At 39.9% G+C, this 15,066-nt stretch overlaps 1 protein-coding gene across 1 annotated transcript; it reads left to right on the forward strand.

The window, feature by feature from the left end:
• Nucleotides 1-2,916: 2,916 nt before the first annotated feature.
• On the forward strand, nt 2,917-3,870 carry LOC133764727 (olfactory receptor 8B8-like). The gene has a single exon (XM_062198416.1). The coding sequence runs from the start codon at nt 2,917-2,919 to the stop codon at nt 3,868-3,870; it is 954 nt and encodes a 317-aa protein (XP_062054400.1).
• Nucleotides 3,871-15,066: the final 11,196 nt, after the last annotated feature.

A 15,066-nucleotide genomic window follows, 5' to 3' on the forward strand; every position in this document is an offset into this window, starting at 1 on the left:
AGTTATAGCATTAAATAACAGTGTACAGCACATTAAAGACAGAGATCCTACATAATATTTTTTTAAAATTAATTAATTTTCTATGCCATTTCCAATTTAACACCAGGCTTTTTTTTTTTCATTTCCAATTATCTTTATATACAGAAGATCGATTCAGTATATAATTAGTGAAGACCTCATCAGTTTGTACCTGCACAGAAACACAAAGTGTAAAAATACTGTTTTATCTCTCTATATATGTTTAGTGTTTACCATAGATATCACAACTTACGCAGTTGACATTTTAGTACTTTAAGAAAACTGTAAAAATCTTACTTCTATTTAATTACTTTTACCTTTTCCTATTTTGAAAAATTATCTTAAGTATTTCCTCTATGAACATTGAGTGCAATATCAAATGATATATATATTTTTTTGCTCTAGCTGCAGGCAGTGGCTTTACCCACTATGCCACAGTGCCTGCCCCAAATAAATAAACCTTAAAAAAAAATGAGGGTACTGACACTATGACCTGGTGGTGACTAGTGGTGCCTGCAGTGCCAGAATCCCATATGGGCATGGGTTCATTTCCTGGCTGCTCCATTTCCGATCCAGCTCCCTGTTAATGATTCTAGGAAAGCAGCAGAAGATGATCAATTCTTTGGATCCCTGCACCTGCATGGGAAATCCTGAAGAAACTCCTGGCTCCTGGCTTCAGAACAGTTCTGTTGCAGCCATTTGGGGAGTGAACCAGTCAATGGAAGACCTGTCTCTCTATTACTGCTACTCCGTAATGCTCCCTTTCAAATAATTACATAAATACATCTTAAAAAAATAAAGTGGGAAACAAAAGAATGAGAAAAAGGAACAAGAGAAACAGAATACAAATATAGAGTAGTTCCTAAGACATAAATAAGTCAATAAATTATTTAAATAAATTAAATGGAAGGTTCAACTAAAAGAAAGATTGTCAAGTGCATTTAAAAGTGATCAATTTATATACTGTCTATAACTTCAAGTATAACAGTATGAAGCTACTTCAAAATATTTCTGAAAAATGGAATTAAAAGATCAGGCTGTTTTGGTACAAAATTTTTAAATGTGGAAACAGCCTTGTGGCACAGCAGCTAAAGGCACCCATCTGGTATTCTGGCATCCCATATGAGCACTTGTTCATGTCCTGGCTGCTCCACTTTCTTTTTTTAAGAATTATTTTATTTATTTGAAAGGCAGAGTTACAGAGAGGTATTCTGTTCCTCTGGTTCACTCCCCAAATGGCCGCAACGGCCAGAGCTGAGCTAATCTGAAGCCAGGAGCTAGGAGCTTCTTCTGGGTCTCCCAGGAGGGTGCAGGGGCCCAAGAATTTGGGCAATTTTGTACTGCTTTCCCAGGCCATAGCAGAGAGTTGTATTGGAAGTGGAGCAGCTGAGGCTTGAACTTGGTGGCCATGTAGGATGCTGGCTCTACAGGCTGGGGCTTTAACCCGCTGCACCACAGCACTGGCCCCTGCTCCACTTTTGATCCAGCTCTTTTATAATGGCCTGGGAAAAGCAGTGAAATATAACCAAAGTACTTGGACCTCTGCATCCATGTGGAAGACCAGGAAGAAACTCCTGGCTCCTGGCTTTGATCTGGCCCAGTGCTGGCCATTGTGGACATCTGAGAAGTGAACCAGTAGATGGAAGATCTCTGTCTCTGTCTCTTTCAGTAACTCTGCCTTTCAAATGGATAAATAAATCTCCAAAAAATTTAAATGTATGCATTTTCCATGAATTTTGTGAACTGTCCTCATATAAGTAGATTGAAAGTAAAAGAATAGTAGAATACCTAACATATATGCCAGGCATTTCTCAAAGAAGGTGCAAAAATAATATTGAAAAAAAGTACATAGCATTCATAGCATAGTTTTACAGCTCAGATTCAATTATTTGTGGGTTTAGAATGTGTGTTTATATGCTGTGGGAAGAATAAGAGCAAGAAACAGATAAATGTATAAATATGGATAAATGATGTGAATTCTGCAGTGATCATACTGCTTTTCTATTTGGGAATGTGGATGTGATTCATTTGGTAGGAAACCAAGTGTATGTAGAATGTTGTTCCAAAAAGTGAATGTCATTATCTTAAACCAGGCTGTAGATGCAGGGTAAGAAATCTCTGTCAGCTGCAAATTTTGATCTCTGGGGAAGCAGATGAGGAGCATAGGTCTTCCAACTTTTAATGAGATCCCTTGGATTTTCTCAACCATAAAAACCCTTGGGCCATATTAATAGTTGGCATTTCTGGTACTGGAAAACACTACTTATCATCCACTAGGCTGGCAAGAAAACTCTCGTCAAAGCCACCACCCAAAACAATGACCTGTTATTCATGGCATCCTAGAGTCTGGAGAACTGAGGAATGTGTTCTAGTCTCTCATTCCCAAACTAGCCTCAAACAAAAAGTATCTCCTTTCTGGTCTGTTCATTGGTAAAATTCATCAGCGTCACTTGCTCCTTCGTGAAAACAGGGGAGAAGTATTAACAAGGTCCTCCCTTGGATCTCAAGACAAGAGGGTGAGTGTTGATTGTGTCTGTCCAGCTAACTCCTTCCAAATCCTATTTGTGGGAGCCTGGGAATCCTTGAAATGCCTTATCTTCTCTTTGCTGAGAACTCTATTGACCCTGAGGTAGGCAGACATGGACTGGAGATGCTATAGAGGAAGAGTTGTCTTAGAGACCCTGCATCTCTTTCCTGCAGAAATTGCCTTCCAGATGTACTCAACACTCATCTTTACACATTCTCTCCATTGTATAAACTGCAAAAAATGAAGATGCACAGAGGATAGGATTGAGTTCTCTTCCCCACTCTGGGTTTCAATGTCATTAGAGTAGGGATGGGTGAAAAGATCTGGGTTCTCATATTTTTAAATTCCTATTTTTTTCTCTTTCCACAGATATGTCCAAGGGAATAATGGCCCCAGAAAATTACTCCTCAGTGACTGAGTTTATCCTGCTGGGATTAACTCAACAGCCAGAACTGCAGCTGCCTCTCTTCTTCCTCTTCCTGGGAATCTATGTGGTCACTGTGGTGGGGAACCTGGGCTTGATTGTTCTGATTGGTCTGAACTCTCACCTGCACACTCCCATGTACTACTTCCTCTGCAACCTGTCCTTCATTGATCTCTGCTACTCCTGTGTCATAACCCCCAGAATGCTGGTGAGTTTTGTGAGACAGAACATCATCTCCTATGCTGAGTGCATGACTCAACTATTTTTCTACTCCTTCTTTGTAATTGATGAGTGCTGTATCTTGACATCAATGGCCTATGATCGGTATGTGGCCATCTGTAAACCCCTGCTGTACAAGGTCACCATGTCCCTTCAGGTCTGCCTCATGCTAACAGTATGGACATTTGTAATGGGGTTTGCAGGTGCTGTGGCCCACACTGCATGCATGCTGAGACTCACCTTCTGTGACAGCAACATCATCAATCATTTTTCATGTGACATCCATCCACTCCTCCAGCTCTCCTGCACAAGCACCTACATCAATGAGCTGGTGGCTTTCATTGTGGTGGGAATCAATGTAACAGTGCCCAGTCTCACCCTTTTTGTTTCTTATACTCAGATCCTCTCCAACATCCTCCGCATCCATTCTACCCGTGGCAGGTCCAAAGCCTTCAGTACTTGCAGCTCACACATAATTGCTGTTTGTCTCTTCTTTGGATCTGCAGCATTCATGTTCCTAAAGCCTTCTCATGCTGAGTCTCTGCCTCAAGATAAAGTATCCCCTATTTTTTATACCATTGTGGGACCTATGATGAATCCTTTCATCTATAGCTTGCGGAACAAAGATGTTCATGTTGCACTGAGTAAGACTTTGAAGAAAAGCATCCTTTTTAAATCATAGCTGTGTTTTTGTTATAGATTCCAATTCCTAATAAAGGCACATTACATATAAATTCACAGAGAGAAGAGTAAACATTCCAAATAAAAATGCAAATGATTTAATGATATGAAAAATAATTAGTTGTAGGTATCATTCACAACTCAAGAAAATGTATGTAAAAGGAGTATTAGGCTTTCAGTCATTCAGAGAGAATCTGTAGAACAGTTCCTCCTATTATTCTCCAGCTTCCTTTAAGTAATTATGGTGTTATTAGGAGGAAAAGCTGGATGACACTAACTTCTAGGGCCTCAGGGTTGGAATATAGATGCTGGTCATGCTGTACATTAACTGGGAAGAACATTCCTACAAGTGTTTTATGATCCATTGTGGAGAAATTTTTCCCTTTCACCAAATAGATTTTAAAATCTTAATTCACCATCAGTCATATTTTCTCAGTATTATTATTGTTTATTTGAAAGAGAGAGAGAGAGAGAGAGATATCTTCCATTTGCTGCTTCATACTCCCCAAATGACTGAAAAGGCAGAGTTGGACCAAGCTGAAACCAGAGACCAGGACCTCAATCCAGGTCTCCTATGAATGTGACTGGGACCCAACTATTTTTTTTTTCTTTTTTAAATTTTTTTAACTTTTATTTAATGAATATAAATTTCCAGTGTACAGCTTATGGATTACAATGGCTTCCCCCTCCCATAACTTCCCTCCCACCTGCAACCCTCCCCTCTCCCGCTCCCTCTCCCCTTCCATTTGCATCAAGATTCACTTTCAATTCTCTTTATATACAGAAGATCAATTTAGTATAAATACTTCAACAGTTTGCACCCACATAAAAACACAAAGTGAAACATACTGTTTGAGTACTAGTTATAGCATTAAATCAAAATGTACAGCACATTAAGGACAGAGATCCCACATGAGGAGCAAGTGCACAGTGGCTCCTGTTGTTGACCCAACAAATTGACACTCTAGTTTATGGCACCAGTAACCACCCTAGGCTGTCGTCATGAGTTGCTAAGGCTATGGAAGCCTTCCAAGTTTGCCGACTCTGATCATATTTAGAGAAGGTCATAAAAGACAGAGTGAGGATAGTAACCAATGATCCTAAGAGTGGCATTTACCAGGTTTGAACAATTATACAGCATTAAGTGGGGAAGAGGACCATCAGTACACACAGGTTGGGAGTAGAGCCATTGGTGGTAGAGTAGAGGTTATGATTACAAAGGAATGAGGCCCAAGTACGCTAGACAGGGTCTAGAACAAAGGACAGAGTCATTATTAGAGGAGCTAAGAAAGGTGCTGTCTAAGCTACAATTAAGTTTTCTGATTGAGAGGCAAATAGAACCTGACAGAAGGGGCTTGATAATAATCTGGTGGGCTTTAGGCCTTGTAAGTTAAGAGGCCCAGACCTATCTATCTCTTCACATGGGGTATATCCTAAGGGAGGTGTGAACCTCCTAGGGGAAGGCACTCTGTTGACTTTCATTACTTGGCTGGCCTGGGAGGAGAGCTGGCCAGGTAAAGGCAGGGGGCATCTCTAACAAGAAATTTACAGTTCTGCCTGCAATGTTGCTGACCCTACTTGACCATCCCCTCAGCTGCAGTGGTCACTTTGGAAGTTGGGCTGAGTGAAGGGCTTTTCAGCTTAGAGCCAATAAGATCTGTGGCTCTGACCTGGGCATCCTTCGACTCCAGGGCAGGTCCATTTCCAGTGATCCAACTCTTGGCAGAGCTGCCAGGGCTCTTCACAAGCTGACATCTGCTGAAGCCCAGGCTTACCACATTGAAAGCCACTGCAGTGGACTGGCCTGCTGGGTCTCCTTGAGGGCAGATCACTGTACAGAATAGGCATTAATAGGCCTGCCACCCATTGCTTCTGATGCCTACCTTTCTTTTCCTCCTGGTTTGTGTTAAAGCAGACCAGAGGATGCAAGTCAAGGGAGTGCCCGTGTGGGACCCAACTATTGGAGGCATCACCGGCTATCTCCCAGGTTGTACATAAACTGGAAGCTAGATTACAGTATGGAATGTAGGCATTCCAAGCAGCAGCTTAGCTGGTGTACACAAATAGCAAGCTGCTCCAGTTCTGATCCAGCTCCCTGCTGATGTGCCTGGGAAAGCAGCAGAAGATTGGCTCCTGCAGCCATGCAGGACACCTGGATGAAACTCTTGGATCCCAGTTTTGGCCTGGCTCATCCCCAGATGTTGTGGCCATTTTGGGGAGTAAACCAGTGGATGGAAGACCTCTCTTGTCTCTGTAATTCTGCCTTTCAAACAAAATAAATAAATCTTTTTAAAAATTCAGAACTATTTAGTGTTATTTAAAAGATAATGTTTAGTGGATTTCACTACAGATCACCATAGAACCCTTGACATAACTCCAGGATGTGTTACAAATGAGAATAGATAGGAGGAGAAAGAAGAATTAATGTTTTTATGTGATTAGTATCAAATAAGTTATTTTTGGGTGAAAATAACAACCACTTTTCGAAGGTTGCAAAGCCTTGATCCCTCAAGTTTATTTCCTAAATCTTTGTCTGCACACATAATATCCTATTATATATCCCTGCTAACCACACCACTGTCACGCTGCTTGTCACACTCATCAGGATGGTCTGGGGCTTGCCTCAGCCGATCTGTCTGACTGGAATGCTCCATGTGCTTGGCTCCCTTCTGTCATTCAGTTCTCAGTGTAAATTTCACCTCCTCAAAAAGCCCTCCCTGGCCACCAGTTTAAAGACATCATACAAGTACACTCTGTATCATCTTAGTATAAGACTCTAAATAACACTCTAGGATATGTACACATGTATCTGCTCACCCATTGTGTGTCCTTATTCAAAAGTTTAATCCATTAAATGGCTTTTACTCTGAGTGAGATAAGGTATTTGTGAAATCACTATTATATAGTTCATGAATTGACCTGAAAAAATAGAATTAAGAAAGCAGAACTCAGCTGGCGCCGCGGTTCACTTGGCTGATCCTCCACCTGTGGCACTGGCACCCCAGGTTCTAGTCCTGGCTGGGGCACCAGATTCTGTCCCAGTTGCTCCTCTTCCAGTCAAGCTCTCTGCTGTGGCATGGGAAGGCAGTGGAGGATGGCCCAAGTGCTTGGGGCCCTACACCTGCATGGGAGACTAGGAGGAAGCACCTGGCTCCTGGCTTCGGATCAACGCAGTGCACCGGCCACAGCGCACTGGCCTTGCGGCCATTTGGGGGGTGAACCAACGGAAAAGGAAGACCTTTATCTCTGTCTCTCTCTCTCTCACTGTCTGTCAAAAAAAAAAAAAAAAAAAAGCAGAACTCAGTAACACCTGTAAGAGAAATGGTTACATTGTAACATTAATGATTACATTGTTAAAAAAAAACTTGCTTTATCCACATTATAGTAACACAATAAAATATTTATTTTGGAAAAATAAATTGAGACATATAACACTGCACATTTATATCAAGACTTATGGTCAAAAAGGCAAACCACTCTAATTTATTTTTGTTGATACCCTAATTCCTCTTTATCTGAAAGAAGTCCTTTTTCTGATACACATTTTGAAAATACACATTTCTCACAGTTTAGTGTGACTTTTTAGGTTCTTAATTGTATCTTAAAATTTAACATAAAGGAAAGATATTACCAAGTCATAAAATAGGTGCAATATCTAGGCTGACATTTCACTCAAGAAGCTATGAAAATGGCTAATAAGGGTGTGAAAAAGATGTTGAATATCATGATGTATTAAGTACATACAAATCCAAATAAAAATGAACTACAATTACATACTCATTAGAATGACAGTAAATATTTATTTTATTTTATTATTTTTAACTTTTATTTAGTAAATATAAATTTCAAAAGTACGACTTTTGGATTATAGCAGTTTCCCCCCCATAACCTCCTTTCCACCTGCAACCATCCCATCTCCCACTCCCTTTCCCATCCCATTCTTCATCAAGATTCATTTTCAATTATCTTTATATTCAGATATATACTAAGTAAAGATTTCAACAGTTTGCACCCACACAGATACACAAAGTATAAAGTACTGTTTGGGTAGTAGTTTTACCGTTAATTCTCATAGTACAACACATTAAGGACAGAGGTCCTACATGGGGAGTAAGTGCACAGTGACTCCCGCTGTTGATTTAACAATTGACACTCTTATTTATGATGTCAGTAATCACTTGAGGCTCTTGTCATGAGCTGCCAAGGCTATGGAAGCCTCTCGAGTTCAGTAACTCCGGTCTTATTTAGACAAGGCCATGTTCAAAGTGGAAGTTTTCTCCTCCCTTCAGAGAAAGGTACCTCCTTTTGTGATGGCCCATTCTTTCCGCTGGGATCTCACTCACAGAGATCTTTCATTTTATGTTGTTTGACAAAAGCCATATTAAGGTAGAAATTGATATATCATTTTGATTTTGGTAGCATTTCCCTGAAGATTAGTGTGGAAATGACCAATAACAAATTGGAGCCATTTGTGGTAAAACCCTGATCAAAATAAAATGACAGGTGTACCTAAGGAAGAGATCTTGAATTGGCATTGTGATAAGTGAATTGAGCTGCTGTGTAAGATGCTTGCTTCCTATATGGGAGTGCATGGGATCGAATCTCTCCTCCTCTTCCACTTCAGCTTCCTGCTTATGCACCTGGGAGACAACAGATGATGGCCCAAGTACTTGGGTTTGTGTCACCTACATGAGAGACCAGGATAGAGCTCCTGATTCCTGACTTCAGCCTGTCCAGCCCTGGATTGGAGAATCAGCCAGGGTGTGGAAATTCTGTCTCTCTTTCTCTTTTCCCTTCTCCATTTCAAATAAATAGATGAACTTTTATGTTCATTCCTGAAACACCTGTGTATTGCACTTCTCCTTGTACCAGATATTATCATAGGAAATTTCTCTGGCCTGCAGTATTGTAGACAAGGTCCTGGTATCAGGAAAGTTGCCTAGAAGAACTGACTCTGAGAAGGAAAAAACACTCACTCCTGCACTATGTTCTTTTGCCCAGTGAGCTTTATTGAAAAGAGCTTGCATATACTTTACTTTCTCTCTGAAAGTTACTCCTTTGTCCTGATTTCCTCAGATGTATCCAGGAATTTGATAGCATGCCCAAGCTGGATTGCAACCCTTCTGCTATTGCAAAATAAAATCTCATGTTCTTTTGGACTGTATATGATTTTTAAAAAAATTTTGACACTAGTATTGCATAATACTAATACTGCATAAAGCCAACAGTGTTTCTCTGGATTCAGAGTCCTGAGTGCTCACCATTCTACAACAGGACAACTCCAGTTGTTTTTCTCTGTACTCACACTCAACATGAAACATTTCTGTGAGGTGTGTGAGGTATTTCCCCACCAACCAATTCTCTCACAGCTGGGTTTCCTATAATTTACCTCCATTATGACCCTGTCTATCAGAACTTAGTGTTAAACCTCAGGCTGTGGGTGAGTCCCATAAGAACAACCCAAGCACAGCCTGTGCAGGGGCAGACTGTTAGCTGTGCTTCTGACTGACTGGCTCTAAATCAGTTGCACTTTCCATTCTCATGTTCCATCATGAAGGTGATTGCGGTCAGCATGATCATGAGAGTCAGCATGGCTCAGAGGACTCAGGAAAGCTCTTTACACATGTGTTATACAGCTGAGGAACAGCAGATGGAAGTGATGCTAAGGAGAGGTTTGGAAGGGTCCTCAGTACATGTGCTTTGTTCCTGTAGGGCTGGGGAGCATCATGAGGCAAGCAGATGTGTTCTTGTTCACCAACTCAGAAGCTCCCTGAATTCCTTCCTTTTGGTTTTCTTTGGATGTATCATTAAATAGACAAGATTAATTAAGTCATTAGCCATTGGTGACCCACTCAATATTCCACATCTCCTTTCTCCCTGGGGACCAAAGAGTGGGACTGAGGATAGGGCTGATAGCTGTACTCACATGAGTGTTTCCCATGCAACCAGTCCCCATCCTGTCAGTATCCAGGAGCCCTAGCCATCTGCAATCTCATTAGCATAAAAGACATGTATCCTTGACAAATACCTGGATGAACAAAAATGTTTTCTTATTGTCAGTCATAATTTCACAGTGATATTGAAGCACCTTTTTATATACAATATGTGCATTATACATGTGTCTACCTTATGGAAATGTCTATTAAACTCATATAAATATTATTAAATTAGATTATTTTTCTTTTTCTTTTTTTCTTTTTTTTTTTTTTTGACAGGCAGAGTGGACAGTGAGAGAGAGAGAGACAGAGACAGAGACAGAGAGAAAGGTCTTCCTTTACTGTTGGTTCACCCTCCAATGGCCGCTGCGACCAGCGCATCTCGCTTTTCCGAAGCCAGGAGCCAGGTGCTTCTCCTGGTCTCCCATGGGGTGCAGGGCCCAAGCACTTGGGCCATCCTCCACTGCCTTCCCGGGCCATAGCAGAGAGCTGGCCTGGAAGAGGGGCAACCGGGATATAATCGGGCGCCCTAACCGGAACTAGAACCCTGTGTGCCGGTGCCACAAGGTGGAGGATTAGCCTGTTAAGCCACAGCGCTGGCCTAGATTATTTCATTTTACTTTTACTATTGAGTTTTATGTTGTAGATATTAAGCCTTTATCAGATATATTTTTGAACAACTTTTTTTTAGCTTTCTTGTTTTCTCTTTTGTTGACAATTTCTGTACTTATTTTTACATTTTTATTGATTATTTATTTGTCAAGGAGGGGGGTAGAGAGAGAGAGAAAGAGAAAGGCAAGAAGGAAGGAAGGCAGAAACAGAGACAGGGGCAGATAGAGAAGAGACACAGAGTGAGATCGCCTATCCTTTGATTCATTACTCAAATGATCACTGCAATTGTGGCTGGCTGAAGCTAAAACCAGGAGCTAGGAACACAAGCCTGTATCTCCCATGTGGGAGATAGGGACTCAATTACTTGAGTCCCAGGGTATATATTGGTAGGCAGCTAGATTGGAAGTAGAGTTGGGACTCAATACCTGACACTTTGTTCTGTGTTAGATATGAGTGTATATAGCAGTTTTAAATGACAAATGTATAGAAATGGAGAAATTATTAATGATTCCCAGGAGTTATTGTAGGAATGAAGGCAGCGGCAAAGACTTGACTAAAAAAGATTATATTGCAGGTAAATAATGACTTTAATTCTAAGCTCTACATTAGAACCCTGGATAAAATACTTCTTGCTATGTGATTTGATGTAGCATAAACTTCCAGGGAATATTTCTGACTCTTGTGTCACCTAAATAAGAGTTGTTAACATTTCCATAGTGAGCACACAGTTTAATTAATCACTAAGGTCCTCATCATTGCTGTAGACTAAGGAATATCACTCTCATGGGCTCCATGGCAAGTTTTCCTTGATGAATTTTTCCCATCATAATTTTGAAGATCCTGAAAATAGCAACTGAGATATATTTTAGTAGCGATGGTGTTTTAAATTATCCCACTAGTAAAATTAAAAATAGGGGTTTCACTTTTTTTCTTGCCTCTGCTCTTTCATTTTCCTCACCTAATCCCATGAAGTTACTAAAATAATTAACTAATTTAAGAGTTGCTGTGGGGGACAGAAACAAAAAGAGAGAAAGTTAATGAGACAAAGAGCCCCCAACAGCTGGTTTACTCCCTAAATGACTTTAATGGCCAGGGGCCTGAAACCAGGAGCCAGGAAGTCAATCTGGGTCTACCATAAACACGGCAGGAATCCAGCCATTTCAGGGATCACTGCTGCCTCTCAGGTTCCATTATTAGCAGTAGCTGGAATCAGGAATCAGAGTCTGGGGTTGAGTCAAGAGATTCCAAAGTGGGACACAGGCATTTCAACTGTCTAAGAAGTAGGCCAAATGCCACCCTCGTCCTATAGTATCTCTGGCAATCATCTCCATATGTTTTCCTCACATTTTAACCTTTCTAGCTCCCTTTATTTTTGTATTTACCTATCACGTATTTCTGTGTGGCTGTCCAGTTGGTAACTGGATTCTATCATATTCAAAACTGTGTTTTTTTAACCAACATTTCTATTTTTTCTAAATTATTTTTGTTTGTAACAACAACATCATTTACTAAAACATTTGGGTTAGTATATTTGGGAAATTTTTGTCTATTTTTAATTTAAATTATGAGAAGTTCTGGTGAATATTCACTTGTAAACTTATTGCACATGTCTGTTTCTTAGAACTACTCACAGTGGCATTGTTAATCCAGGACATCTTGTTGAAAATAATTCATAAGCTGATGAAATAAAAATATAATTGCTACCTGAAGCTCTTTAAATTAGGTTTTCATCTACAATAGTCTCTTATTTTACATTTTCACTATTTCAATTCTGTTCCAATAAAGAAATAAAAATCTTAAGTGATTCCTGATGAACAGATCCTTGGATTTTGCACTTGAGAGGTTTCTATATTGATCCAAATTTGGTCTTGTTCTGAGTTTATGCTCTTTTTTTAAAAAAAATTTGTTTGACAGGTAGAGTTGCAGACAGTGAGAGAGAGAGAGAGACAGAGAGAAAGGTCTTCCTTCCGTCAGTTCACTCCCCAAATGGCTGCCACAGTTGGCACTGTGCCGATCTGAAGCCAGGAGCCAGGTACTTCTTCCTGGTCTCCAACGTGAGTGCAGGCACCCAAGCACTTGGGCCATCTTTCACTGCCCTCCTGGGCCACAGCAGAGAGCTGGATTGGAAGAGGAGCAACCGGGATTAGAATTTGGTGCCCATATGGGATGCCGGTGCCGCAGGTGGAGGATTAACCAAGTGAGCCATGGCGCCAGCCCCTGAGTTTATGCTCTTGTAGTCCTGTAGGGGAGAGACAATGGGACCTCTCAGGGAGCCTGTGCAAGTTCTCAATATGAGGGTCAGAAAGGAGAGAAATGCAAGTCTTTAACTGTACTCTTTACCTCTACTCTGACATTCTCTTTGGTGGCCTCTAAGTGTTTACCTGCCCTACCCAATGTTTTTCCTATGCTACATTCAGGTCTATAAGTATAAACATAGAGACTACTTAAATTTCTGCTTGAGGAACAAGACTTCTTAGCAACTATAGGTTAAAGGAAAGATGTAGAGGAATTTATAATTCAATTATTCTTTTATTTTGTGAGTATCTAACACATATGCCAGATAGTTATTGAGTACCTAACAGATGTTCCAAGTATTTCTCTGAGTTGCTGCAGAAGTAACATTGCAGAAAATGGGTAATTTTCCTGCTCTTTAGAAGCTTAAAATCAAATGATTTTGGGAGTGAGATATGTGTTTATGTGACATCAGAAGAATAAGAAAAATAAACAGATGAATTTATAATATTTCATATATGAAGAGTTAATGTGGAAGCAGGAGAGGTCACCCTACCTTTCTTTTTGAAAGAAAGCCTGATCTCTGGGGTAATCACTGAAGAAACACTGACTTTCCAATTTTTAATTAGGTCCCTTGAATTTCCTAACTTATAAACATCTTTGAGTCATATTAGCAAGTGGCTTTATTGGTGCTGGTAAATGCTTTTTAACACCCCCAAAGCTGTGAAGACACTCGAGGGAGAGCCACTGTGAGAATCCTTGATCTGTTTGTCTTATGGCTTCCCAGATCCTGGGAGACAGGAATGTGATTTGGCTATCTCAGTTGCCAACTTGCTCAAAGCAAATGGAAATCTCTCCATTGCAAATTCACTGAGGAGGATATTCACCTGGAAAATAGCACCAAAAATATTAAGCATTCAGAAATGTTCAAGATCACTAGTTATTATGGAAATAAAAATTCAGCCAGAATGAGATATTACTCCACAACTGTCTGGATGGCTAAAATAAAATATAGTGGCTGCATTAAATGTTGGCACAGATGTGGAGAAACTAGTTCACCCATGCATTGCTGGAGCAGATGCTAAATGGTATCATAGCCACTCTGGAAGACAGTTTGACGTTTCCTTAAAACACTAAACATAAAACTTCAATTATGCAGTCACTGTATTCCTGGCATTTATCTTAGACATATAATTGCACAAAAAAACACCCTGTACTCAAATTTTATACCAGTTTTTCTCATAATACCCCCAAACTGGAAGTAACAGATATATTTCCAAGTGTTAATGGCTAGACAAACTATTGTACTTTCATACCATGCAATAGAAAAAAAGTGAACCATTGATACATACAACAATCTGCATGAATATTCAGAGGACATTTATACAAAGTGAAAAAATTTTATGCAAAATTATGGAAATATAACCCAGTTGGTCTTGGCCAAGTGTCATGGAGGAGGCAGCATTGGAAGAGAGGAGCATGTGGCTATAGAAGACCATTGTTAAGATCCTGGTTGTGATATTGTACAATTGTCATTCAAGGTGTTCCCAGGAGCAAAATCTAGGCAAAGGGTCCATAAGATCTCCATTATTTACTACACACATGGGCATGTAAATATATCAAAACAAAACTTTAACTCAAATATAGAAAGGGTGTTCAGAGTAGTGTTTGGCTTGCCTGCATTACCCGTCTGAATATCTGGTTCAATATCTGGTTCTTGCTCCTGACTCTAGCTTCTGTCTAACCTCGACCCTAAGAGGCAGTGATGATGGTCAAGTAATTTTGTTTCTACCATCTCCCCCAGCCTCACCATCCCTTGACTGTATTCCTGGCTCCTGTTTCTGTGCTGATCTAGTCTTGGCCATTGAGGGCATTTGGAGACTGTAACAGCAGATGGGAGCTCTATCTCTTGCTATTTGTTAAATTCTTCTTTTGTGTGTGTATGTGTCTCTCTCTCTTTCCAATAACCAAATTAAAAGAAACTCCTAAGAAAGCACTACTTCCAGCAACGTATCAAAATTATATTGAAAACAATTAACAAGGCTACCTAATAAAATTTATCTGATACCATTAATATTTTGCACTTGCTAGAACTTTTAATTTGCAGAAGTTTAATTTCATTGAATTTTTTTCAAAGAGTAACCAAAGAGAATTTAGACAACTAAAATTTGTAATATGTGTAATTAAAACTTTCACATAATAAATTTAAGTGTAGATTAGAGATAAAGAAATAGTAGCCTCCAAATAGGAGCAAGGTTTCTACACTTTCCTCAATGTAATAAATTGTTAATACAATGTAGACATATGGTCTACAGATGTAAATCATATGATTAAATATTGCATGCCTAAGGTAAATACTAAACATTTACACAGAGAGATAAAATTCAAGTCACCACAGATGACTCAAAATTTAATTC

Source organism: Lepus europaeus, chromosome 7, assembly GCF_033115175.1.
Source record: "Lepus europaeus isolate LE1 chromosome 7, mLepTim1.pri, whole genome shotgun sequence".
In the NCBI taxonomy this organism is placed as follows: domain Eukaryota; kingdom Metazoa; phylum Chordata; class Mammalia; order Lagomorpha; family Leporidae; genus Lepus; species Lepus europaeus.